This window comes from Molossus molossus, unplaced genomic scaffold (genome assembly GCF_014108415.1).
Source record: "Molossus molossus isolate mMolMol1 unplaced genomic scaffold, mMolMol1.p scaffold_m16_p_10, whole genome shotgun sequence".
NCBI lineage: Eukaryota > Metazoa > Chordata > Mammalia > Chiroptera > Molossidae > Molossus > Molossus molossus.
Window position 1 is genome coordinate 12,821,979 of NW_023425345.1, and position 27,176 is coordinate 12,849,154.

The 27,176-nt window shown below is 47.4% G+C and overlaps 1 protein-coding gene across 1 annotated transcript in view; it reads right to left on the reverse strand.

Annotated features, from left to right (window-relative positions):
• Window positions 1-27,176, reverse strand: part of STAB2 (stabilin 2) — a 127,004-nt gene that overhangs the window by 40,981 nt on the left and 58,847 nt on the right. The window contains exons 28-43 of the mRNA XM_036252182.1: window positions 26,124-26,171; window positions 24,354-24,490; window positions 23,804-23,918; window positions 21,662-21,739; window positions 19,504-19,602; window positions 19,311-19,418; window positions 18,365-18,496; window positions 14,791-14,919; window positions 13,584-13,640; window positions 12,490-12,585; window positions 11,312-11,507; window positions 9,818-9,913; window positions 7,249-7,294; window positions 6,350-6,426; window positions 2,918-3,043; window positions 1,050-1,123 (exon numbers count right to left, since the gene is read on the reverse strand). Of these exons, the coding sequence (XP_036108075.1) occupies window positions 1,050-1,123; window positions 2,918-3,043; window positions 6,350-6,426; window positions 7,249-7,294; window positions 9,818-9,913; window positions 11,312-11,507; window positions 12,490-12,585; window positions 13,584-13,640; window positions 14,791-14,919; window positions 18,365-18,496; window positions 19,311-19,418; window positions 19,504-19,602; window positions 21,662-21,739; window positions 23,804-23,918; window positions 24,354-24,490; window positions 26,124-26,171 (1,614 nt within the window). The remainder of the gene's footprint in view (window positions 1-1,049; window positions 1,124-2,917; window positions 3,044-6,349; window positions 6,427-7,248; window positions 7,295-9,817; window positions 9,914-11,311; window positions 11,508-12,489; window positions 12,586-13,583; window positions 13,641-14,790; window positions 14,920-18,364; window positions 18,497-19,310; window positions 19,419-19,503; window positions 19,603-21,661; window positions 21,740-23,803; window positions 23,919-24,353; window positions 24,491-26,123; window positions 26,172-27,176) is intronic.

Genomic DNA, 27,176 nt, shown 5'->3' on the forward strand with positions numbered 1-27,176 from the left:
CACAGGACAGGGGGCTTCGGACTGATGTCCACCCGTTAGAACTTGAACCCATCGGCCAGGCCAGCCAGGCCAGAGGGTGGTTTTCACTGCTCCTCCTCAGCCTTCATTACAGCCCTGAGCTGGGCTCAGACCTTCAAGACGCCCACCAGCCATCCCCCCGGGCTAAGGTCCTGTCTCAGAGATCAACCCTTCGCCTCTCATTGCCTCCTAGGTCCAGGGGAGGACTTTTAGAGACCCTGCGCACCCAAAAGTTTATAGGTTTTCCCCACCCCATATAAGAACTCTACTGGACCCCAAAATATGCGTAAGATAGACCAACATTGACTGTTCTGGTTTTCCCTATGACTATATATGTAAACACACAGAGAAAGTTCTTTCAAAATAAATAGGTTTTTCTTATTTTGGGGAGCCTCAGGCACTTGCTTGATCTGCCCATTGGGAGACCTGGCACCGAGGTCTCTGAATGGCTCAACAAGGTCGGAGACCTTTCCCTGGGGAACTGGAGCTCATCGTCCAGTCTCTGATATGTGTAATCTGCCCGACCTTTGCGCTGTTCCTAATGTGACGGAGACTGAGGGAGGCAGAGCTCGGGTCCCCAAGCCACCAGCTTCTCCGCCTGGGTCTTTCCGGGGTGCCCTCTCCTCTCTTTTGGAACCCTCACAATTCCCATCTGTCCACACCTGCTCAGTTGGGAGCCCCTGGCAGGTTCATTGTGTTAGGGACGTGCATTTCAGAGCCTCAAGCCTGGGGAAATTGTGGAATTCTGGGAATCAGAGAGCTCACAGAAAGGGGGACATTGCTGGACACCTTCTAGGTGCTTCTGGAACCACGTGGTGTTCGGCGAAGGCTACTCCGCTCACACGAGGAAAGCCCCTTCTCCTGAATACACTCGTCTCCCCTCCCACTTCTTCTCATTCCCCGAGAATGGCCTCTTTGGGCATGCTTTCAGAATTTCGCCTCAAGTATTTATTTTTGGCTGAGGTCTCCTCTCAGCCCCCCTCTCTCAGGCCTGGGCCTAAGGACCCTTCGCCCCCGGAGGCGGAGCTCACCTGGTTGGGTCCTGTCTGCATGCACTCCGCGTGCCTGTGGCAGCCACCATGGTTCTCCAAACACGGGTTGATCTCTTCAAAACAAAAGCCAACACCTGGCATGAGAATCATTTTCAAGCCAAAGCATCTGGAGAGACCAGCCAGGAGGGCTGATTGACCGAGGAGAGCAGGTTTTCTGACAACTCTGAGGCAGAGGTAACCCACCAGAGAGGCTAGCAGACATGGTTTCTCCAAAACAGTCTGTGGGTTGGGGCTGTGCCACCTCAGGCATTGCCTGCGGCTTGAATCTGTCCTCAGTGAGTGACTAAGCGTTTGCAGCCAAGGACTTGAAATAACAAGAGTCTCGGAGTCCTATCCAACATGTGATGAATGCTGAAATTTTGGAGTTCAAAAAATCATTGCAGCCATCACAGTATAATTGGTTTAGGGAAGAATCGCAGTAGATGCTAATTTTAGGTGATATTTTGATGAGGAGCAGGAGATCTGCTTGGTGTTCAAGTGTCTCCCCACTGATTGCTCGAAAGTAGCAAAGGGGAAAAAGGAACCGCCCCAGTGGAGAGGTCAGACTGCACCTTTGACCAGGTGGTCAGGATTAGCACCACAAACCAGAGGCAGCTGGAAATCACACACTTCCACCGTGATACCCTGAGAAGGGTGCAGTACCTCGAGTGTGATATTGGGCCTGGAGTGCCACGTTCGAATATAATCATGAAAAAAACATTAGACAAACCCCAAATGAAGGCCATATTAGAAAAAAAAAAAAAAAGAAAGAAAAGAAAAAAGTTGAAGTGGTGAATTATATTATTCCAAAATATCAGTGTCATAATAGATGAAGCAAGGCTGAGAAACCATCCCAGTCAAAGGGATAAAGTAAATGCAGTTTCAAGAGAGACTGTATCCTGCACTAGAGGAAACAGTGTCAAAAAGTGACATTATTGGGTCATTTGACAAAATCAGAATACAAATGGTAATTAGACAAAGAATGATATCAATAATAAATTTACTGAAGTTGATAACTGCAGTGGTTAGGTAAGAGTCTATCTTTATTCTCAAATACGCTCAAGTATTTAACGATAAAGGCAATGATAACTGTTTTTATATATATATACGTGTGTGTGTATACATATATATATGTGTGTATATATAGCCTATTCTCAAATGGTTTAGAATACATATATTAATCTATTAATATAATACAGAAATTAAACTAAAGATAAAGCAAATGGGGCAAAATATTAATAGTAAATGAATCTAGGTAAAGAACAAAATAGGTATTTCTTGCACTATTCTTGCAACTCTTCTGTGTAAATTTTTTTACAACTAAAAAGTTAAAATTTAGACAATTTAGAATGACATACCTTTGTAGAAGAACAATGTGTAGTGATTAAAAGAATGATTTGGAAGAATACTTATTTTCAGGAAGGGTTGTTGCCTCATATTGCTAAGCACAGTAAACATTATATATCATAAGATACAATTTTTGTTTAAAAAACACACGTATACATAGCCACATGGGGTAACACAATAGTAGTAAGAGTGGTTATCTCCAGACTCCCACCCCCAGCCTATAGGCACCTTCTACTTTTTCTATATTGAGAATGTGCTACTTATATAAAAAAGAATGAATGAGTGTTTTACAATTCAGCCACCATCGTAATGTTTAAACTGGACAAAGTTTCCCCCCTTTCTTCTTCCACTATGCTCTTTGGACATTGCACACCTTCATCCCCTGTGGTCACAGGTATACGCCTTCATACCTCCTGCCTAGACAAACTCTAAGAGGGTGCAAGAGCGCCCACGCATTAGGATCCTATAACAGCTCTGACTCTTAAACCACTGCCCCTGGTCGGATGAGGGAGGGCACGTACCTAGGCACACGATGCCATCGCCAGCGTAGCCTGCCTTGCACACGCACACTCGGCTTCCTGGGGCGGTTCTTTTACAGTCAGCCCTGGCCGAGCAACCTCCGTTGCTGATCTCACAGGCATTGATTGCTACAGGAGAGAGAGATGCCACAGGACAGAGAGGGGGAGAGAGGGAAAAAACACACCAATGCACTTTTACTTGTCATTGAGAAATGGAAATACTTCAAAATGGCAGACATTGGATTAAATATGGATAATTCAAAAGAACGCAAAGCATCATTTATCTTCACTAGTGAAGTCTACCAAACATTAAAAGAAGAATAAATACCGCAATTTCATAAACTTTTCCAAAAACTAGAAGGAAAGACTTCCCAATGCATTTTAGGAGGCCAGTATTTCTGTGATATCCAAACAAGACAAAACCATCACAAGAAAACTATAAACCAATATCCCTTATAAATACAGACACAAAAATCCTCAAGAAAATACTTGCAAGTCAAACTCAGCAATATATAAAAAGGGTTATACAGTAGTCCCCCCTTATTCCTGGGGGATACGTTCCAAGACTCACAGTGGCTGGCTGAAACTGTGGATAATGTCAAACACTATGTATTCTGTTTTTTCCTACATATACCTACCTATGATAAAGTTTAATGTATAAATTAGGCACAGAAAGAGATTAATAACAACAACAAGTAATAAAATAGAACAAACACAACAATGTACTATAATAAAAGTTATGTGAATGGCTCTGGCCGGTTTGGCTCAGCGGTTAGAGTGTTAGCCCTCAGACCAAAGACTTGTGGGTTTGATTCCAGTCAAGGACATGTACCTCGGTTTCAGTTCAGTTCTGGCCCTGGCTGGGGTCGTGCAGGAGGCAACCCATCCATGTGTCTCTCACACTGATGTTTCTCTCTCTGTCTCTCTCCCCCTCCCTCCCATTCTATCTGAAGATAAATGGAAAAATGTCCTCAGGTGAGGATTGAAAAAAAGTTATGCAAATGTGGTCTCTCTCTCTCTCTCTCTCTCTCTCTCTCTCTCTCAAAATACCTGGAATTTTCCATTTACTATTTTTAGAATGTGGTTGACCACAGGAAACTGACTGTGGAAAGGGAAATTGTGAATGGGGGGAACTACTCTATACCATAACCAAGTGGGATTTATACAGGAACACAATGTGGTTTAACATCCAAAAATCAATTACTGTAATACAGCATGTCAACAGAATTAAAGACAAACCTACACGATCATCTCAATAGAAGAAGCAAAGGTATTTGACACAATTCAAGGCCTTTAAGGATAAAAATACTCAACAGACTAGGAATAAAGGGGAACTTACTTAACCTAATAAAGGATGTCTGTGAAAAACCCACAGCTAAAATCATGCTTAATGGTGAAAGACTGACTGCTGTCCCACGATCAGGAACGAGGCAAGGATGTCAACTCTTGCCACTTCTATGCAACATTGTACTGGTGGTTCCAGCCACAGCAAGTAGTCATATATATATGGCATCCAGATTGGAAGAGAAGAAGTAAAACCATCTCTATTGGCAAATGACACTATATTGCCTATGGAAAATCCTACGGAATCCACTAAAATCCTATTAGAACTAATAAATGAGTTCAACAAGGTTGCAGGATACAAGATCAACAGACAAAAATCAATTGTATTTCTATAGAGCAGCAATAAGCAAACGGAAAATGAAATTAAGAAAACAGTTCCATTTATACAAGCATGAAGAAGAATAAAATAGTTTGGAATACATTTAACAAAGTATAAAACTTATACCCCAAAAGCTGCAAATATTGTTGAAAGAGATTTTAAAAGATCCAAATAATTAAAAGATATTCTGTAATCAAAATCCCAGCAGACTTCGGTACAGAAATTGACAAGATGATTCTAAAGTTCATAAGTCAATTCAAAGGGCCCAGAAAAGTCAAAACAATCTTGAAAAAGAACCAAGTTGGAGGTCTCACACTCCCTAATTCCAAAACACCACAAAACTTCAGTAATAAAGACTGTGAAACTAGCATAAAAATACATATATCTCCCTATGTCCTTATATTCTATCTATATGTTATAGAATTCAGAGTCCAGAAATAAACCTATACATCTATGGTCAATTGATATTCCACAAATGTGCCAAGATTTTTCAATGGGGAAAAGAATGATCTTTACAACAAATGATACTGACACACTGGATAGCTATATGCAAAAGAATGAGTTTGGACCTCAACCTCACAACATATACAAACATTATTTCAAAGTGGATCACAGACCCCCAGGTTCACTTGGAGCCCCAAGGTGTGTGTTTAAGTCTTGTCTTGGCCTTCACTCATTGCATGACTTTGAACCTGCCATTTAATTAATGTGAGCTTTGGGGTCCACCTATATAGGTTTACTTACAGGTTTGGGGACTTACGTCTGATAATGTATATGAAAGTATTATAGAAATGTTGGTTGTTCTCATATTCACTAATCTCTCTGCTTTTGCTTTCCCCCCAAAAAACTCAGGGCAAGAAAAACATTTCAGTTATGTGTCCTTCCCAGCTGTGCTCAGTGGAGGAAACATCTGGGACCAAGTCAGGGTACCCGCCTGATGGGAGAATCCCCAGGGTAAGATAATCTAGAAAGCAGATGGCTGTGCATATGTCCAGCTCAGCCACCATCTGGACTGAAGCCTGCCTGGACACGATGCTCCAGAGAAAAACGACGCTAAACATTTTCATTTTCTAGCACCAAATATGTGTTGGGCACCGTAAGTGTGTTAGCTCACACTTATTGAGTGTTTGGTGCCAGAGCTGTTCTAAGCACTTCACAGGCATTCATTTAGGTTATCATCCAACCATCCAGGGAGGGAGATTCTCTTACTATCTACCACTCACACAGGAAAAACGGTAAAGTGGTCAAGCAACTTCCCCTAAGTAACACAAACGACAAGAACTTACATTCGAACTGGGGGGACTCTAATGCTGGAGCCGTTTTTAACAGCTACATATTCTGTCTTGTACACAGACAGGTCATTTCATCCCCAAACCTACTCTGCAAGGGAGATAGTTTTGTTTCCTTTGCAAATGAGCTAAGGGGGCTGAGCGCAGTGAAGAGACCCACCCAAGGCCACCTGGGGGTAGGAGGAAGAACCAGGCAGCGCTCAAGTCCCTTTCTGTGTCACTCCAGAGTCCCCAAGCCCAGGCCACCCCCTAGGTCAATCAAATCAGGGTTTTTGAAAGCTCTCCAACTGCAGTTTAGACTGTGAACTGCTGCTTGGACAAAACGGGTGCAATCCCTCCATCCCCCGGGCACAGTAAGCTGCCCTGTCCCACCCAGTTCACCAGCAGTGGTGGTAGCAGCTGCCCATCCAGCTGGCAGGAGCAGAGACCTCGCCACAGCTCATGCTAGTCCTGTCTCCCCGGAGCAAACGCCTCTTCACTTGCCTGTGCAGACTGTCCCGTTCCCTTGGAATCCTGCCGCGCATGAGCACGAGGCTGTGCCGTCTGGCTCGAGAAGGCAGCTGCCAGGAGAAAGGGCAAATGGTGTTTGAAGAAAAGCACATAACACCCACCCCCTACCTGGTGGGCGTTCCAGTTCCTGCCCCAGGAGGCACCCGGAGGTCCTGTCCCAGGACTCAGGGGGAAAGTCCCCTCCTAGCTTGGCCGCAGGTGGCTAAAACTGCAGTCATTATCAGGAAAACTAGTGTGTGTAGATGTGGGCGTGGGCCCTGGGCTAAGCGGGCAGCTACCCTCCTTCCCAGACGTCCCTGTGTGTAGGGCTGTGCTTCACACATTACTTCAGGAACTTCCACAATATCCAATAGTAGTTATTACTATCATCCCCATTTACAGATGAAGAAACCAAGGCTTAGAGGCATTCAATCATTGAGTCAAGGACACGGACAGAGGCTGATTTGAATTCATTCTAACTCCAGCTATGAGGCGTGTCATGAATTAACCCATGAATTAATGGCTGGGAGTTAGGAGCCTGAGGCTGAAGAGTGGAGAAGGAGGGCTTGGCTGTGAACTGGGAGGAAGCCTTGAGGAAAGCCAGAGGCCCCCTGGGCTCCCGCTGCCTCTGATGGCGTCCCTGTGGCTTGCACTGTGGGTAACAGCTGGCATTTTGCCAACGTGCCAGGTTACTCTGGTGGCAGCTGGTTCAAAAGGCTGGATCTGGCCAGTTGATAGCGGCCTCTTTGGAAATACTTCTAGTTTCATGTTAAATTTATCCTAAATCGCCAGAAGCAGTCTCGGGAACTACCCTAAGGAGAGGGCTTGGGGTGTACACTATCAGGAAAGGATCCCCGGTGTGCCATCCCCAGAGGAGGCCCAGAGGGACCTACTTGGCACTGGTGTGGCAGGTCCCATTGCAGTTGTCTGTCGTGATCTCTGAAAGAAATAAAACAAAACAATTGCTTTGTCAGCCGTCTTTTCTCAAACCTCGTTGAAGACCTTCCTTTTAGTACCTGTTGCTAGGAAGATTTCCTGTCCTGGTTGTAAGTGACCCGCATCATGTTTACCTTGTAAAACTATGGGGCCATGTCGATTTCCTAGACTAATTTTTATTTTTCAATTACAGTTAATGTATAATATTATATTAGTTTCAGGTGTACAACCCAGTGACTAGAAATTAACAGAACTTATGAAGTGATAGTCCCAATAAATCTAGTACCCATCTGACACCATACAGAGTTCTTATAACATGATCGACTATATTCCCTATGCTATACTTTACATCCCTGTGACTATTTTGTAACTATCACTTTGTACTCTTAATCATTTGACCCTTTTCATCCATCCCTCAACCCCCCTCCCATCCGGCTACTGTCGTACAGATCATGTAGACCTTTCTTTACACTGGCTGCCAGGAAGCTCAGAGCCAGATCTGAGGGTCAAGTATGCAGATGGAGTGTCTCCTGTGTCCAGGCCCTGTGCTAGGTGCTGATGATGCGAGGATGAGCCCCACTCAGCATCCTCCCTTAGGGCGGGTGTGGAGGTGAGTCCCTCCCCGGAGCTTTATTTTCTCATATATTTATATTTTCCACATTCCATATTCTTTCTAGTTTTTAACCACTTTAGTTTGAAGTACTATAAGCAAGCAAACATCTAATTATAACTGATATTAAAAGTGTTTTTGTTTTTTTGGGTACATGCAGAAAGAGCTCAGGGTCTGGCATTCGGGAGGCACTCAGTAACTATTTGTTGAATTAATTCCTAAATTTCCTAGAAGAGCATAGGTTCTTGCTCTTTAATGCCTAGTGTTTTGGATGCTCCCGGCCGGGGAAGATCCAGAAAGAAGTGGTTAGAGACCAGGAGAGAGTACCCTTGGGGCAGGATGCTCATGGTCAGAGCTTGTGGGTGAGAAAGCTCGTCAGGCCTGGAGCTCGCACAGAGGTCCTGGAACAGACCAGCTGCCAGAGCGGTCTGTGCCGCGTAGAGGGACCACGCACGGGCTCACAGGGCCCCGCGGGGATGCACCGCGACCTTGTACCTTTATGTGCACTGTGCCTCGAGTCTGGACGTCCGTTTCTGTCCATGCACTATCTGTTGAAATCCCAATCATCTTTTGGGTCCTCCTCTCTGAAACCTGCTCTACACCTTTGAGCCAACTCCAATGAATTGGGGGTGACTCCTTGGTGTGACCCCCTATCTGGCCTCGGAGGGAAGGGGTGCAATGATTGATTAGTGATGTCTGCAGCAGCTTGGGACTGAGGAGTCTGCACACAGACCAAGGGGGTCTTCCTTGCTCTCATTTAGAGGCTCTGTGCTCTCCTCTGCCAGACCACCCTCTTTGAGCACAATGAACATTTATTTCCATGTCTAGACGGAAGCTCCGCGTGCGGAGTGTGCCTGGAGGCTAGGCTGGAGACGGGGCAAGCGCCAGCTGGCGAACAGCCTTGAAGTCCACCCGAAGGTGTTTCTCCAAGAGGCACTGAACTTTCTCCCCGCGACAATGCAGAATCAGAGCAGGTTGAGGGTCCTAGGGAGGAGGTGGGAAACACGGCGCTGTAGACTGAATGTCTGTGCCTCCCCCAGTCTCATGTTGAACCCAATCCTAGCTATGATGGCATTTGGAGGTAGGGTCTTTGGGAGGTGATTAGGTCGTGAGGGTGGGGCCCTCTGAATGGGATTAGCCCCTCGTAAAAGGGACTCCAGAGAACCCCCTTGATTCTCTTGCCATAACACAAGGAGATGACAGTCTGCAAACCAGCGGAGGGTCTTCACGGAATCCGACCACGAACGTGCACTTTCAGTCTCCAGAACTGAGAACATCAATCTCTGTCATTTATGAGCCACTCAGTCTATGACACTTAGTTGTAGCAGCCTGAACAGGTGACCGCAGCTATGTTTTGGAAAGTTCTCTCTGGCAGCCATGCAGAGTATGGGGTGGAGGAAAGTATAACAGGAGGCAACGGGACGTACCACAGCAGCTGGTGAGAGGAGGAGCAGAGGAGGGACGAGGCAGAAAGACCGTCTAGGAGATGCTCAATGCAGTGTTGCTTATGAGAGCAGAAAACATGTTTCAACAAGCTTGGCGCAATCATATAGTAGAATATTACATAGAAGCTAAGAAAATGACGATATTTACCTATATTTATGCACTTGGAAAGATAATCCATTATATACTGGGAAATGAAAAAGTAGACTACAGAATAGTAAGTTTGCACGCCAATAAAAATGTTGGAAGGCTGACACAAAACGTTAATGATAGCTTTTTCCTGCCTTAGGAGCACAAGTCATTTCTATTTTCTTCTTTCCGCTTTTCTTGATTTTACAAACTTTTTGCTGCAAGTAGGAATTACTTTTATTGCTCAAGGAAGAAACAAAGACATCACTTCTGTTTTGGAGAGAGACAGGTGAGGCTGCTGCGAAGGGAGGCTGGGAATGGACCAGCACGGGGACAGTTCTTACCGCTGTCACATCGCACTCCTCGCCAGCCGACGTCACACTCACAGGAGCCGTCGCCCGCGGGTCCTTGGCTGCATCTCCCGTGGACACAAGAACATACTAAAGAAAAAAACACCCATACATGGTCAGACTTCTGAACTGGGTTCGAGAACTCGTTGAGCATTTTCTACAAAGGTTCACGTCAGTGCGCTGCATTCTGCAAGCTGGTGTCAGAGAACAGTCATCGTTCATGGAGGGCGGCGCTCACAGCCCGGGCCAGCAGCATCCAGCAGGCTAGCAGGTGAAGCAGGTCAGGCCTCCACGTGGACCACGGTGTTGGCACTGTGTAGTATGTGAGGTGACCCAAGCAGTGGGAGTGTCCTCAGCTGAGGGTGAGGACCCAAGGTTACTGGGCCCCCTTGGGGTCCCTAAGGGTGGACTTTAAATAAAGGAAGTCTATTTGATAGGGGGTTGATAGAAACCTGGTGTGGCACTGTCTTCTCCACAACATAGAGATGCCCATTCCTTGTCACACAGCAGTGCCTGGAACCTCTTGGAGAACTGGATGAAAGCCAGGGCTGCCCTCCCCAGGTAAAAGCACTCAGCCCGTGAGCGTCATCTGAGGATCCCAGGTTAGGAGCTCCTGCACGGGTACGAGCAGATCGTCTGCCTCCGAACGTAGAGAAGCTCAGCACGATGATGCCAATTACATATTACAGGGCCCCATTTTAACAAGTCAACTATATATCGATTTTGCCTTACTTGGACTGGCTGATGACAAAACAGTGATAGCCAGGTCAAATGTGTGGTTTTTAGTACCAGGGAAAAGAAATGCTTTGTTTTCTCATCATGAATTAGGAAACCCCTCCTCCCAAGTCAACCAGGTGTGTGTCTCTGGGCACAAGAAGTCAGGGTGAGAATATGCAGATGACTTGGCTCAAATAAAGCACACTTGTGTGTGTGTGTGTGTGTGTGTGTGTGTGTGTGTGAAAACCAGTTAAAGCATAGGAATTCCTGAGGGTGAATCAATAGAGTGATCTTCATAAAAAAGACACAATTCCAGAGCTTTGGAGTCAAGCAAAGTGTGCATTCAGATCCCAGTTCTGCCTGTTTCAGGTGTGACCTTGGGGGAAGCCATTCAACCTCTTTGCCTTAATATCCTCATCTGTAAAATGGGCATGACAATACTTAAGCATATAAGGTTCCTGCGTGGATTAAATGAGCTAATGTGCACAAATCTGCTTCTCGAACCATCCAGCGCTGTCCAAGAGTGAGAGGGTGACTAGGGGGACCAGTGTGCACGGGCAAACCCAGAGACGTGGTTAGGATGAGGTGTCAATGAACAGATGGAAGGGGGGTTGGTAGGTCGAAGTTAGTGATGGAAAACGGTGGGAAACACTGTCCTTTGCGAATTACACAACACAAATAATCTTAATCCAGAGGGAGGATGCCAGCCTGCCCGGGAGACAGGCCGAGTTCCTCTCTGCTGGCATTTGGGCCCGGGGGAGGGGCGCGCACCTTGGTCACAGTGGACGCCGTACTTGCCCTCCACGCAGGTCTCACAGGCTGTCCCGTTGAAGCCCTCTTCACACTTGCACACGCCCGTGCCGTTCATTCCGTCCAAGCAGATGCCGTTTCCAAAGCAGACGTTCTCGGCTCTCCCAGGGCAGGGCTGGCACTGGGAGCTGAAGAAGCCCGCACAGCATTCTCTCGTCTGAAACGAAAGGCCGAGGCTGGGCCCTTCCCTCTGCTGGTTTCATCCAGCCGCGGTGCAGGATCCTGTGCTGGCACCGCCGTGTGCCCTGGGTTGGGGCCACACCGCGGAGGGGTTGCAGGAACCCCTGTGAACCAGGGAGGCTGAGCAATTCCCAGGGGTGTCAGGAATGGACAGAGGCCTCCACCCAGGAGGTAGGAAGGAGGGAAAGGAAACAGGCAAGTAAGAGAAGAGGATGAAGCAAAATGAGAGCGAGGAGGGACAGCAGGGACTAAGTAGGGGTCATGTAAGTGATGCTGCAGGGCGGGCCCCGAGGGCTCTCCTCGCCCCAAGCCTGACCCCTTCTCCGTGTCTGTTATTCCACTGGGTGCTGGAGGTGAGGCCCATGCTGGTGAGAATTTTGGTGTTCTAGAAACAAATCTTATAGTTCAGGGAGACACCGGGGGAGGTCCGCTTGGCTTGGCCTGTCTTTGCTCTTGAGAGCACCGCAGCCCCAAGCTCTGCAGCTTAAGGGCTAAACCACCTCACCTCTGTGGGCTAGGCAGAGGTGGCTTGTTCTTCTGGGAAAGAAGCAAGACAGGGAGTTATAAGGAATTTTCCTGCAGATTCCAAAGCAGCAGCCCAGAGGTACAGCTCGGGGGTCCGGTGTGCCAAACGCCCAGGTGCGCCTTCTCGCTCCCTAGGGAACTGGCTACGCCTACTGCCTCTCCCGCTGACAAGCAGGCTCACGGGGTATTTCACCTCTCAACTCCTCGGTCCCTCCGTTTCTCCATCATCTAACTGGATGTTGCAGTGTTTACCTCTGTCCTGAGCTTTGTGGCTATCACAACCACGTTGAGTGACGGCGGTAACAAAGGTAAGGAGGAGGGAGAGGAGGTGGCAGAAAGCATACGTGTAAAGGCGCTTTGAAAAATAAAACACATGATTCAATGTCCTAACGCCACTGCAATAATTAGAAGAATGATTAGATCATACTACTCACAATGACAGTTCTCACACATTTTGGCTGGCACCCAATGACCACGGATCGCTTGCCCATGAAGTAGATGGTATAGATACATTTCCTCATCTCGTCACCCTGTGCAATAGGAATGATTCGATCAGCTTTTGAATTAGGAAAATGTTTTGCAACCTCTGAAAGCAAGTAGGTGGGTGACACATGGCTGTCGGGGTGACCAAAATGTTCTGGGAGGGGGCGGGATGGTTGCTCAGAGCTGTTTCCCGAGAAAGAAAGCAAATAGACACAGCCTTGGCTGCCAGGTGGCAAAATACAAGTAATTGCACTGTCAGGTAGTGTTCCATAAACAGAACTTTCCCCTAGAAGACTACATCAAGGTAGCAAGAATCACAGAGTGAATCAGACAGAAATGTGCTACCAGCACTATCCATTGGTTGACCCGAGCCTTGATTTCTGTGTGTCTATTGATTTCTATTCCGCCTGGATCTGAGAAAGGATTCAGTTTGCTTACAAAGACCTATAACACACAAGATTACATTAAAACTCAAGTGTGAGGATCAGCATGGTGACCATTAGAGTTTTGTTACCGTGCCCTAGATGGTGCGTGAGTGTTTATTTTCTCTAATGGCTGGAGCATGATCAGAATGAGCTTTCACAATAAATAGTTATGAGAAATACAGGTTGGTAATTGATTCAAAGACATGTCCACCTCCCCCAAGTCGGCCATCTGTTTCTTAGGGAAAATTAGTTGTATCATCAACTGTAAAGGGCAATTGGGCAGATGGAGCTGCTCCAGGCTGGATATGGTTCTGGATATGGAAGCTGCCTTCTCGGGTCAGATGCTTCTGGTCTCCACTGGCTCCCAGAATAGGTAGAAAGTGAGAAATCTCTCTCTGCATCGTGCACTGGTTGAGATGAACCTGTTTCTGTTTATTTATTAATTAAAATGGCGCTTTGGTCTAAGAAATGGATGCAGAACTTCAGGAAAATGTGTACAACCGAAGAAGGAACCAGGGAAGGAATGAGGGAAGTGAAAATGAGGGGTGCTGAGATTCAGTTTCGCATTTGGACCTCCCTGGAGTCGGACACTAGTGTATCGAAGCAGAAACAATACTCACCAGCGGCTTACTTCCCGACGGGCAGGTTGGTTGCTGGAAACATCTCCCACACTTTCCCTTGACAAAACACAGAGGCAAAGAGAACATTTCATGGTTATTGCTTTTAGTGCAAAATGAGGCTGCAAATATTTCCCAGACCTTAGAGCTGAAGGTTTTAGGACATAGAACAGGAAATCAGACATGAGGGAAGCTCATCTGGTCAACCTCTTTAATATTTTTCGAGACGAGCACTTGAACTACTTCAGGTCTTGGATACTTGAGCATTGCTTTCCTCCATCATATTCTTCTGATGCTGATAATCCTTTAATGTGTGGAGGTATTATCTCATGAATTTCTTGAACAACAATCCTCATTAATTGATAACCCATTATTTAGTGATTGGCCCAGATTCAGTGCCCAGCCATTGTTCAGCTGAGGGATTCAGGGTGGAGATAATATATACACGATTATAAAACAAGAGGAAGCCAGTGTATCTAGCTGTTTGTCCAGCACCTACCGGGGAGTAGTGTGGAGTCCTGGCTCTGGGCCCACACTGCCTAGATTTGAACTCCTCTGCCACTTGTGAGCTCTGTGAACCTGGAAGCATTACTTTGCTTCTCTGTGGCTCATTTCCCCCACGGATAAAGTGGGGATAGTGGTAGTACCTACTTGGTAGGGTGCTATGAGAATGATATGGGGTAACACATGTAAAACGTTTAGAACAGTGCCTGGCACGGAGTAAGTGCCCGATAAATGCCAGCATCTATCACCATTACTAAAAGAGTCACACCATCCATTGGACTGGAGTGAAAAGTCTCCAGTACTGAAATAATCCACGTCTACATTTTCTCTCCTAGTAGACCAGGCGTGGCCAATACCTGCCAAGTACCACAGTCTCCTCCCTGTGCCTATGGTAGGCATGGCACATTTTCCCTTTGAAGAACACCATGGCTTCAAAATCCTGCTCAACACACCCCTCCAGGCAGCCTTTCCCAGGCCTCCAAGGCACCACTTCTTGCACTAGATTGTGAGCCCATCGAGGACCGAGGTCATGTCTTATTTAAGTTTGCAGAACCACAGCCAGGTACGAGCCTGTGCACACCAGAGATGCACACCCAGTATTTTCTGAACCGAACTGAGATATCCCTGTAGAGGAATCTTCTGCTTAAAAAGTTAAACAATAAACCAGCGCTCTTTAGTTGCATCCTCGTCCTTGGATGTAACTTACTTGTACAATAGTAGTGTCGTTACTGTCACATCTATTCTTCAGAATTTCCAGGACTTTCCCCAAGCCATGGATCACTCCCTTGTCAGTGGCGATGTTGGTATAGTTTATCGGAGCTTCATTTACGTAGAGCTGTCAACAAGAGGGTTAAATGCACATTTGTTATTGTAGTGATTTTATGGGAAGTAAGGGAGATGGGGATTGGAGGATATCAACAGGACAACAGCCTAAAAGATATTCCAGTATTCACCCAGAAGGTAGCACACGGTAGTGGCAAGGACTCTGGCCTAGCAGAGGGGAGTCTGAGTGACAGCCCTTCACCTGGGCCACTGAGATGTGCGACCCGGGGCCAGCTGCTTTCCCTCTCTGACTCTCACTGTTCTCTCTTGTACAAGAAGCAGGTTGTTCTAGATAATCGTGGAGGTTTCTCGCCATCCCTTAAACCAATTGGTTTATGATTGTTTGAAAATGTCGAATCGTAATCATGTCAGTGACCGCTGGCAAAATGGCTCCGTGGATGTGCTCAGACAGTGGTCCCGAGACGCGACTCACTGTCCCTTTGGCATGTCTTTTTTAAGTTTCAATTAATCCTCAGACAGGCCAAGTGACAGTTATGCAAGAACAAACAGAACTAACTTTTTTTAGCGTTTGTAAAAAGTGTTCCACCAGACAGCACCGTTTCCCGCTGTGTGGAGACTGCTCAGCGGTCCACTCTGCCCTGCGTTCCCTTGGGGTTTCTTGGGAGTTTATGGTATGTTTGTACCTACCTTTGCCTGGTGTGTCCATAAGCATCAAGACATGGGTCAATATCTATATGCTGCCAACTCAAATTCAACCTCAAGTTGAAATTGGTTTTCTTCTGATTTATTTTAAAGGAGAGGATCCCTTAAAGACCGATTAATACAAGCTAAATGAATCTATTCATTCATTCATTAAAATAAGTAATATAGTTTGGAAGCAAATGGTTCTTTGAAAAATTGCGTGGTGTGTGTGTGTGTGTGTGTGTGCATGCGTGTGTGTGTGGTGTGATAGGGCTGAATTTGGGAGAAGGGGCAATTCTTTATTGTACTAAGCAAATGTCAAGTTCACATCCAATAAGGGTTTACAAATGCTTAACAACATCCCCAAACGCCCCACAGCAGCAATATTAAAATGACTCTACTAAATGCTTAAATTTAAACTTCCACTGAAGGTTAAAACATCCCTCATGATTTGTGTGGAGCCAGGTGAGTTTCCATTGGCTGAGCTCCATGAGGTATTCCAGGGTCCGTGTACATTTGAAAAGCTAGCAGGAAATCTTACTGATGGTGTCAAATGGAGATTACAACACGCATTTCCAGAATTCCAAGATGCCGAGCTCTTGTAAAATGTCAAAATGGCAGAACTTCTGATGTTGTAATACTGTTGATTTGACATTAAAAAGTGAATACTTTTCACCGTGAGACACCCAGAGAGTTTTGTGTTGCATTAACATTTTGATTTGGACACATGTCTACTGGTGTAGAGAAAAATTTTCTACATCTCCATCAAGAGAAAGTGAATTATGGATAAAAGTAAAACCTTGATTGCAAGATAGAACCATTTGTTTATTGTGAGATAAAGCCCCTGTTTTTTTTTTCCAATTTTTTTTTTTTAATCCTCACCCGAGGATATTTTTCCATTTTTTGTACAGATAGAGTGGGAGGGAGAGAGAGAAACATCGATGTGAAGGAACACATCGAGTGGCTGCCACCCGCACGACCAACCAGGTCCGGGGACAAACTGCAACCGAAGTACGTGCCCTTAGCGGGAACCGAACCTGGGTCTCTCCGGACCGCAGGCCGACGCTCTAACCGCTGAGCCAAACTGGCCAGGCTCCAATGTTTTTTTAAATTGATTTTTTTAGACAGAGAGGAAAAGAGAGATAGAAACATCGATGGGAGAGAAACACTGATCGGCTGCCTCCTGCACGCCCCTACTGGGGATCGAGCCCACACCCCAGGCATGTGCCCTGACCGGGAACCGGACCTCTCAGTCCATGGGACGATGCTCAATCCACTGAGCCATATTGGCTGGGCAAATTTCCGGTTTTAAGGTTGTTCTAGATCAAAGAATTTCTGAACAAACAGAAAATAAACATGACAGAATTAAAATTGATTCAACTAACTGTGCTGGAATATTCATCTCTACATAAAAGATGACAGATTAAAAACAAAAATCTTTTTTTGTATGTTCTTTAGTAATAAAAATGGTTTTTCCTGAAGAAATAAGAAAATGTATTTAAAAGGATCTCCTCAGAGTTATTACACAATAGGTGAGATATTTGTCGGAGTCAGAGAAAAATATTTTGTGTGCAATGATTTCCTAAGTAATAAAGAGTCAAAGACTTTCTTCTACCCAAGCAGGCTAAAAAATTTGTACACAAAATTCGCTTGTGACTCAATGATGATACCACTGAGAAAACTGTTTATGAGATTGCACTTTTTAAAGAGAACCAAATAATATTATTCATTAAAAGTTTCTGTGGTTAGCCCTGGCCGGTTTGGCTCAGCGGTTAGAGCATCGGCCTGCGGTCCCGAGAGACCCGGGTTCGGTTCCCGCGAGACCCGGGTTCGGTTCCCGCTAAGGGCATGTACCTCGGTTGCAGTTTGTCCCCGGCCCTGGTTGGTCGTGCAGGTGGCAGCCACTCGATGTGTCCCTTTCACATTGATGTTTCTCTCTCTCTTCCTCTCTCCCCCTCCCACTCTACCTGAACAAAAAATGGAAAAATGTCCTCAGGTGAGGATAAAAAAAAAAAAAAAAGTTTCTGTGGTTAAACTTTATTTTAATATAATGCTTAGTTTGCCTTAACAATTTGTTTCTACTATTTTTTCCTATGAGTTTCTTATTGAAATTTCATAGATTGATCTTATTCGATGTTTGAAATACGTGAATAGAATTTTATGTTTGAAATATATTAAATATTTAGTCTCACTAATTCTCTTTGGTACATGCCCCTAGTGGGAACTGAACCCGGGACTCTCTGGTCCGCAGGCTGATGCTCCAACTGCTGAACCAAACCGGCCAGGGCACTAATTCTTTTTAAATGAATTCTGAACACTTAAATATTTAGGAGTTGTGTGAGATAAACACTGGAGCCCCAGTGTGGGGGTCAGTGGGTCCTGACTGCAGTCTCTGGATCAGGCACTGCTAACGTTAGCTCATCTGGCGGCTGGACCCTCCTCATCTCATAGGCTCCTTGTGGCCCGGAGCCCCGCCCCTGCTGAGAGTTCGGTTCTGCTGGCAGGTTCCCCTCCACTTTGGAGCCTGCTTGGGGACTGCCTGCTGGGTTTAAGGGGAATCAGTACTGAGGGGCACCTGTGACTGCTGGGATCCCAACACCGTGACTGGTGGGGCCACGCTGGTTATCTGAAGGCTGGGGACAGGGAGGGAGAGAGGGAGCCTGGCCTCTGGCTTAGTCATCACTTGATGGTGACCTGCAGACAACTGGCTCTGCTGACCAGGCTGAGGAAGCCCGGGGAGCTTATTCCTCATGGCAGTGACGATGGGTTACGGGAGCTAGGACGCCCGTTCCCGGGTTCGAGTGAAAGGACGGCACCTGGTCGTTGCGGAGAAAGAAGCCGAGCAGGTGGGAGAAGCCCAGCATGGTCTCCCGGTGCATGCCGTCGTGCAGGTCGTTCTTCAGAAGTTTCTCCTCCAAGACCACGTGGTACCTGATCACGTCCGCCTCCTGGTCAGCACACAGAACTGAGTCAGTCCACAGCCTGACTGGCCAGGCTGCTCCCATGTGTCGGGCATTGTGGGCATGGCAGGGGCAACAGCTCGCTGGACTGGAGGTTTTGACAGAGGCCTCAGGGCACAGTAGACATTACATATAAAATCTGAGACAGATCACCTTGGAGAAGGTGCTAATTTTCCATGTGTGATGCTCAAGAACTCATTAGATGATCCTAAAACCCACAGTGAGGGCCTGGGAGGTTGGAGGAGGACTTCAAAGATAATTCCTTTGGAAAGAACTGCTGGGGAGAGAGAGTTCCCACCCCCCAGCCTGCCTGTCACGTCAGGATGGGACGTTTTAAAGAGTTTGACCTGTGTCCCCTGCAGAAAGGGTGGCCCGTAGAGTCTCACTGAGGCCTGAGCAATCTCATGCCAGGGACTGCTGGCCGGCTGGCGACCCACAGGGGAATGAGGGGGGCTGTCACTGTGCTGGGACTGCTGTACTCCCATTGCTGGCTCAGGACAAGTGACTGCTTGTGTCCTGTGAGCACACATCCAGGTTCCTGGGACTCCTGCACCCTTGTGTAGAGGGTCCCACATGCTTGCTTCCAGGGGTGGGGCTAAATGCAGGATATGGGCTGCTCTGGCCTGTGCCTGGGAGAGGTGTGTGTATCAGAGCGTCTCCTCGTGGCTTTATGTTAAGTATCTGTATGTGGAAAGGAAGTTTTGGTGGAGGAGGGAAATCAGACATGACTGATGAATTGTAAAATGTCGAACGTCTGACTCTCCAGACACCAAGTTCCCTGGTTATCGGTCCCGAGACCTACCAGGGTCGCAGCCTTCTTTTCCTGGATGTAACTCTCGATGGCCGCGTTGCTTGGCGCAAACACCGTGTAAGCGTCAGAAGCCTCGATCGCGTTCGCCAGGTTGTATTGCTGTGACGGCAAGAGACAAGAGCGCGTGAGGGCTTCCCGCCCCCGGGGAAGCTGGGCGGGGGGAGCCCGAGAACCTGGTACTTGCAATGAGGTAGCCCCGGAAGATGGAGTAGTCAGGCATCTGGTCCAGCCGGGCCAGCAGGTTCGGTAAGGAGCCAGTTAGATCTCTTTGCGGAACCAGAACCTGGGAAAGGGAGTCCCAAAATTCTGTTAGTAGGTGTTGGTGGGACTTACTACTGTCCAACACATGGGTTCATGTCACCTAGTCATACGTCATTTTCAGGGCTACTGCCGGTCCCTAGAGTGCCTCCGGAAGTCTTAGAGAGGCGCCTGTGCTCTGAGAGTTGGCAGCGCCCACAGGGACGCGGGGCGTGGGCAGAGAAGTGGCTGGATGTCAGCCTCGCCCCACCTTCAGGCCAGGGACCTCTCTGCAGGCACAGCCTGCACCACTGTCCGTGGGGGCCCTGGCAAGGGGACCACGGTGTCTGAGGGACAGGGGTAGAAGGAGACCCTTAGGGAGCCGGTGCAACCAGAGGCTGGGCAGAGAACGGGAGTCCGTGAATCCCGTGTGTTCACGTAGCATCTTCCTCAATCCAGGGACTTAACCACGAGGCCCCTCAGCTGCCTCATTCGAGAAGGGAGGACCACAGCACCTCCTTTCTCTGCGGTGTTGTCAAAATCAAATGAGATGACGTGACCGTGATGCTTGACGCAATGCCTAGCCCCTCGTGGGCTGTCAATCGTTCAAATTGCGATTATACACGAGGCGAAGTGCTGATGGGGGACACAGAAAAGAAGCGGACCTGCCCCTGCAGGACAGGCCACCTACGGGGATTCAGGACCTGTTCCGTCAGGAACAACTACCAAAAGGCCAGACGAGGTCCCTCCTGAGAACCCATGGAGTTCAGAGGAAGCAGCAGGGAATACCAGCACTCACCGAGGGCCCACTGGGAATCACACATCAAGACAGGGCATTGTTTAATCCTCACAGGAGGAAAATCGAGGTTCAAAGAGGGCATGTTACTTGTCCGAGGTCATGCAGCTGGCTCAGTGTTCAACCCAGATTCTGTATGACTCTGGAGCTCACCCTCCTGACAGGGCGTGAGCCTTGGTGATTTGAGCTGCAGGGCTCAGGGAAGGCCTCACAGAGGAGGTGGTCGGACTTGATCGGCCCCCATGGTAAAAATGCTCAGTATCGGAGATTGGTTGAGGGGCTATGTTATTCTACTAATGAGATTGTGTCCATCAAAAGTGTACATGGGAAAGAGAGGTAATGGTGTGTGTGTGTGTTTTTAAAAAGGTTTTCAGCCCTCTGGAAAGCCCCGATGAGAAAAGAAAAATACCTTTGTAAAGTAATGTGATTTTGCATTTGAACTCATAAACCCAGCGACAGTGCCCTGCGAGTGAGATATCAGCTGCTCAAAAAATGCTGTTTTTTTAAGCATCTTCCTGTCATACAAGAGAACAGCAAGGTCTTTGCAAAACAACGCACCCAGGAGCCTTCCAAAGAGTCTCTCTTTTCTGAATGGAAACAGTTGAATGTTTCTCTAACTTAAAATAAAAAAAGCAAGTATGTAAGTGCCAAATGAGAATCCTTTCAGCTAAAATGCAGTTAGTTCATTGTCTTTTCTAATCTTCCGCCTTTCAGAAGTTCCCAACACACCTTGAATTCTAGCTTTAATTTTAAATAAGGATCCTAATTCAGTGACCAATAATTGTAGGACAGCTTCAGACTCCATTTTGTACTATACTTGATTTTCTATTTCATACCTTTGAATATCGTTGAGTTGCATCTTAGAAGAAAATGAAAATTTCAATATACCCTTTCCACCCTTTTCCATTTTTTCCCTTTCGTTTCCCCCCATCATCTGAGGGTGCAATATGCAGAGTGGGGCCTGGAAAAGTGATCCTTCAACTCTTGCCTCTCCTCCAGTTCTTGATTATATCCCATCTGGATGTAGGGACTTCCCAATACCATGGTTCTTGGTCCCATAATAAGAAATGTGCTCTACGTGTTCACACTTCATATAGGGCCCACTGCAGAATATGGGCTGAGTAGAGAGTAACTGAGTCTCATTGAACGCGAGAACCTCTGGATGGTTTTAAAAGAACAGTAATGAAGCACAATGCAGGTTACTTTCATATTAAGGCTAAGTAGTTACCACTCCCCCCAAAAGATACTGTCCAGGTGGGCAAATAAAAGGAGAAGAGAAGCTACCTGTGCGGGAGGATGGGATTTGTACCTTGTCGATGATGTGTATCACTCCGTTTGTGGCTACGTTGTCACCGTCAACGATGGACGCTCCTTCAATTGTGATGTTCTGGGAATGTAAAGCACAGTGAGGTGAGTCTCCACAGGGTACACCCAGGATCGACGTTATTTCTGGGTGTTGCACTCCTGAGAAGCAGCGACCTTCATCCTTTTGGACCACAGTTAGAAATGTCTTTAAATTGTGACCCATTAGACTTCATACACCCACATAGATGCACACACCTTCAAAATGAAATACTATTTTCTACTATGTATTAATAGTACATAGTACTACAGGCAGCTGATTATTGCCTTTATTCCACTTCACTCTATTTCATTTAAAAGTGCTGGCTGAGGTCACTAATGTGACCCTGCTGTTTGACAAACACCGTAGACTGTGCTGTGGGTTAAACTGTCTCCCCAAAATTCATACGTCAGAGTCCTAACCCCCAGTGTGTCAGAACATGACCTTATTTGGAGGTAAGATCTTTACAGAGGTGATCAAGTTAAAATGAGGTAGTTAGAACGGCCCCAATCTAATATGGCTGGTAGCGTTATAAGAAGAGCAGATTTGGACATAGCTCTATGGGAGAATGCCACATGAACATGAGTGCAGGGATCTACAGGCCAGCCTGGAACAGCTCCTGCCACAGCCCTCAGAAGGAGTCAATTCTCCCCCCTCCCCTTGATCTTGAACTTCCAGCCTCCAGAAATTGTTTGAGCCACCCAGTCTGTGGTACTTTGTTATAGCAGCCCTAGCAAACTCATACAGACAGTAACTAACTTTCCTGGTCAATGTCCAACTATTTATCAAGAATAATAATTACGAGGGGAATGGAGCTAAGGAAGACCCAACCTACCCACGCACCTAGCCACCAACCAGCCACGACAGCTGGGCTCCACCCTCTCTGGTTTCTCTGGGTTCCTCTCACCTCCCCACCATTACCCTTTATTTGCAATTCCTCCTGGGCATTTGGTGCAGAAGACACTTGTATCTCCCTGAGCAGCTCCTAAGTCACATCAGCAGAGGCCCTGGAGGAATCATTCCGGGGCCACCTTGCACATCTCTTTTGGTTAAAGGGAGACGTTTACATCAGACATAGGAATACACTCATTAAACATGTGTCTTTGACGGTTAGCGCCTCCCGATCAGAGGTCTTGATTGATTTACCTTTGCATCTACAGAGCGTGGGATAAGCATGATCAGGCTGGGTGTTCACTTAATGTTTGCTAAGAGAACCAGTGATCGAGAACACTGATAGAAAAGAACCCCAGTGTTTGATCTGTGTATGTAACGCACTAGAGAAATGACGTGTGAAGAATCCCTGGGCCCACAGGTAACTCCTTTCTGCTTTCTAAAAGGATTTATCTGATGAAGCGCGTACCGTTAGGTACTACTGGCCATGGCGCGTGGGGAGGCAGAGATGCTTAGAGCAGTCACTCTGAGCCCGTTGACATGGCCTGTGGTCCATGTCGTAGCAGCTCTCACCCTCCAGTAGAGCCTTCCTTCTCACCTTGCGAGATCCCCAGGGAGAGTGTAAGACGCTGCCCCGTGCAGCAGGGCAGCCAGACGTCCTCGGGGAAGACTCGAGCCGAGTCCTGGACACTGTGGTCAGTGCCAGGAGGGGAGCAGCCACAGGGCTTGGCTCTTCATCGGGCTCTGCCCTCGCTCCAGCTCTCTGCCCAGTTCCCGGAGCGTGGCAGGTGCTCAGTAACTGGGGACCGACTGACCCTGACTCAATATAAAATACAGTGCCTGGCAATGTCTCCATCGGTAGGTCACAGTAGCAAGCTTTTGTTTAACTACACATACAAATCTAAGTGGTGAGACTGCACAGCCTTCCCCAGGAAGAAGGGAAAGATCTGATTTTCTGGATGAGTCTGCGGCCTGTCAGGAAGTGCCCTGGCTGCCCAGTGGGCAGAGGGCCACTTTTATAGGATCACTGCTATAGAGTAACCGTGTGTGTGTGTGTGTGTGCGCGCGCGTGTGTGTGTGTGTCAGTATATGCTTATGACTGTTGAGGTTGGGCAATGCTCATGTTTGGAAATTTTCACAACACAAAAAATGTTAACGTACAATATGAACCTAATTGACTCGTTCCCACAACCCAGACAGATGACAGTGCTCACTTACCCCGCCAGCCTTCGCCAGGTGGAGGAAGTTGCCCTGCAAAGATGTTGCCAGCATGTCGGAATACGACAGCGTCTGCAGATCAGCCATCCCGTACGTGCCTGGGAGCGTGTGGTACCTGAAATGACAGTCCATAGGGCTACAGTGAAGTATCAATGCACGTGGCGGTGGCACTGGGTAATTACAAAGAAATGGTTTCTGGAGCCAGACTGCCAGGTTCAAAATTGCCCCCTGCAATTATAAGCCACAGCACCCTTGGGTTAGTTACTTAGTCACCCCGTGCCGCGGTTTCCACATCGGTAAAATGGGAGTAACGCTAATGCAGATCTCCTAGGGGTGTTGGGAGGATGAACGGAGTTCTGTGGAAGGCAGTTAGCCCAGAGTGGGCTGTCAGTGATGTTAACGATTGCCATCCTGGGGGAGGAGGGGGCTGAGGGGACTCCTCCAACATGCTCGGTGCCTTGACTCGGAAGGACCATGTGGCTTCCCTCCATTGAACACATTCACACTGATGCCAGTAAGATACCGCGAAGACTAAATGCATAATACCTACTTTATCAGGGCTGGAATATTGCTCTTGGACAACCAAAAGGCTTTCTCATCCTGGTCCATGTCCTCGATAGCTTGCTGGGAAGGCACCAGGACGGTGAGGTTTGAGGCCGCTGACAGCATGGGATGTAGAGAAGCGTTCTGAATCAGAGAAGGAAAACAAAGTGGCCTCTTATTGAGGGACAGACCAGGGCTGACTAAGTGCTTGGCAGAGACGACCATGTCCATGTAATTTCGGGGACAATGGGAAGGTTCTAGGGCCCGCGTTTCCAAATCCTTCCTTTTATTTAACTGTATGAGCCTTGTCAAAAGGCAAATTTTCCTGATCAAGTCACACGTTGAGTCATTAGCAATCATTTACCCTTTAGTCTAAACGAAGAGTCAGAGAATAGTCTTGACAAGATTATGCAGGTGTGTGCACGTGTATGTGCAGAGAATCCTTGGAACATTTGGAATAGGATGGGGGGAAATTACAGGAACAACTTCAGCCTGGGAGAGAGACTGGAGGCCTGAAATCAAACTTTACCTACTTTTCATTCTTACCTAGAGCTAGTTGTGGATAAAAGCAATGGTGTGCTTATGTTTAACACGCGGCTTTCCAGGATAAACAAACAAACAGAAAGCCCTAGTTTGTAGTGTTGCTGATTTCTGTGGGGTACATTTTCCCACCGTGGCTGAATGTAAGCTACCGACAGGACAGTGGAGTTGCGACAGGTGTGCTCTCGTGAGCTGGGACGAGCAGGGTCCGGTGCACCCTGGGCAAGCTTATGCATGTGGGGTTGGTCTGTATGGAAATCAACACTCACAACCGGACTCTCAGTCCCTGCTTCTTCATGTGATGGGGCCAGGGGGCCCCACGAAGAAGCAGTAGGAAGTTGTTCTGCAGTGATGAATGTGGTACTACTGTCTTTGCACGTGTCTGCTCAAAGGGGATAAGCCACTCGTGTGATGGCTGGCCGGCCCTGGCTTTGGGCCCCTCAGGCAGAGACGATGTATTTCAGACAACTCGGTAGGGTAGGGACTGGATTCTTTGTTATGGAACTTTCCGGGGGAGAGGGAAAAGCTCCTCTAGGCATGGTGGGCTGAGAGCCAAGCACACACAAAGTTTTCCAGGTTGCGACTATAAATACCAACGGTGGCCCTGGCCGGGTAGCTGAGTGGGTTAGAGTGTCATTCTGATACGCCAAGGTTGTGGGTTTGATCCCCGGCCAGGGCACATACAAGGAGCAACCGGTGGATGTGTAAATAAGTGGTACAACAAATAGATGTGTCTCTGGCCCTGTCTGTCTGGCTCGCTCCCTTCCTCTGTCTCTCTAAAATCAATAAAAAAACAAATTTAAATCCCAACTTGAACTTGGTGAGTTACAGGGATAAATTACATTGACTTTTTAAAAAAAGACCTCTGTGATGAATGAAGCTATACATATATATTTGAATTGGTTGAAAATTTGACCCTCCCCTAGCTTATCCCAGACCAGAGTTTTTAGCCCTGGTTTCACGCTAGAATCACCTGAGAAGCTTTCAGACTACACTGACCCCCAGGGCAAACCTCTGCCCAAGGCAAAGCTCTGCCCGATCAAGTCAGTGTCTGGGTGGGTACCTGAGCACGGCTATTGACAAAATGCATCTGTGCGACCCTAAAGGGCAGCCAGGGGTGAGAACCTCTGTTCTAGACAATGCCTCTCCTCCCCTCCCCCACCGGCTGCACTTCCAGTTTTCCATTACATGCATTCCAAATTTCTAAAATTATATACATTCCAACAAAGGTACTCACATTTATCCACTGGTTAAATATAGCTGCCGCGGAGAGAAATGACAATTCCTTATTCATATCGCACAGGGGAGGGAGGGAGAGATGAGAGAGAAACGAGAGAAGGAACAATGAGAAGCATAATCACAGGGCATTTCTGGGCAGCCTCGCCCAGCTGTCCCGGGCTGGGCTCACTTCCCTGCCAGCCTCCTTGACCCCACAGGAACCCCCCAGCTAGCCGAGTTCCCATGTTGCCAGAGCTGCTCACTGCTTTCGGTTCAGTGGTTCTGTTGCCCTCTCTATTTGAGGCAGAGACGTCATCCCAGAAACTTCAAATGGAACAACAGCCTGAAGGTCTTCCGAATGAGAAGTTTGGGTGTAGGGACGTGGCCACTCAGCCCTAAGGAGGGTCATAGAGCTCAGTAAAGATCCCCCTTTGAGAGCCAATGTGGAGTAGCAGCTCGGAACGTGGAGCCAACATTCCTTAGGCAAGCGACTTCATCTCTCTGGGCCTCAACTTTCCCATCTGTACAATGGGGATAATGGAAGCTCCAGCTCCTAGGGCCAATGTGCAAACTGGAGGAGTTAATGTTTTTAAAGTGCTTAGAATAGAGGCTGGCATGCAGGGTGTGCTTTTTTTCCCATTTAGACCATGGAATTTATTTTTTAAATATGTTTTTAGAGACAGAGGAAGGGAGAGATAGAAACACAGATCGGCTGCCTCCTGCACGCCCCCTACTGGGGATCGAGCGCGCAACCCGGGCATCTGCTCTGACGGGGAATCGAACTGGGACCTCTCTGTCCATGGAACGATGCTCAATCCACTGAGCCACACCAGCTGGGCTTTCTTATGGAATTTATTAACGAACACTTATATTGAACCACCATGGCTGGTCCCAGGATGGGAGGTGGGGAAGATGTGAGATACGAAAGGGAAAGATGGCTTCTGTTGCTATATGGCTTCCCGTTGCTCTGGGGAAGGGATGACTTGGAAAGATGCCGACAGTGCCCGTGCGGTGGTGACATTTGAACATGAGAGAGGAAAGAAAGCTCTAGGCTGGGAGCTAAAAAGACCGG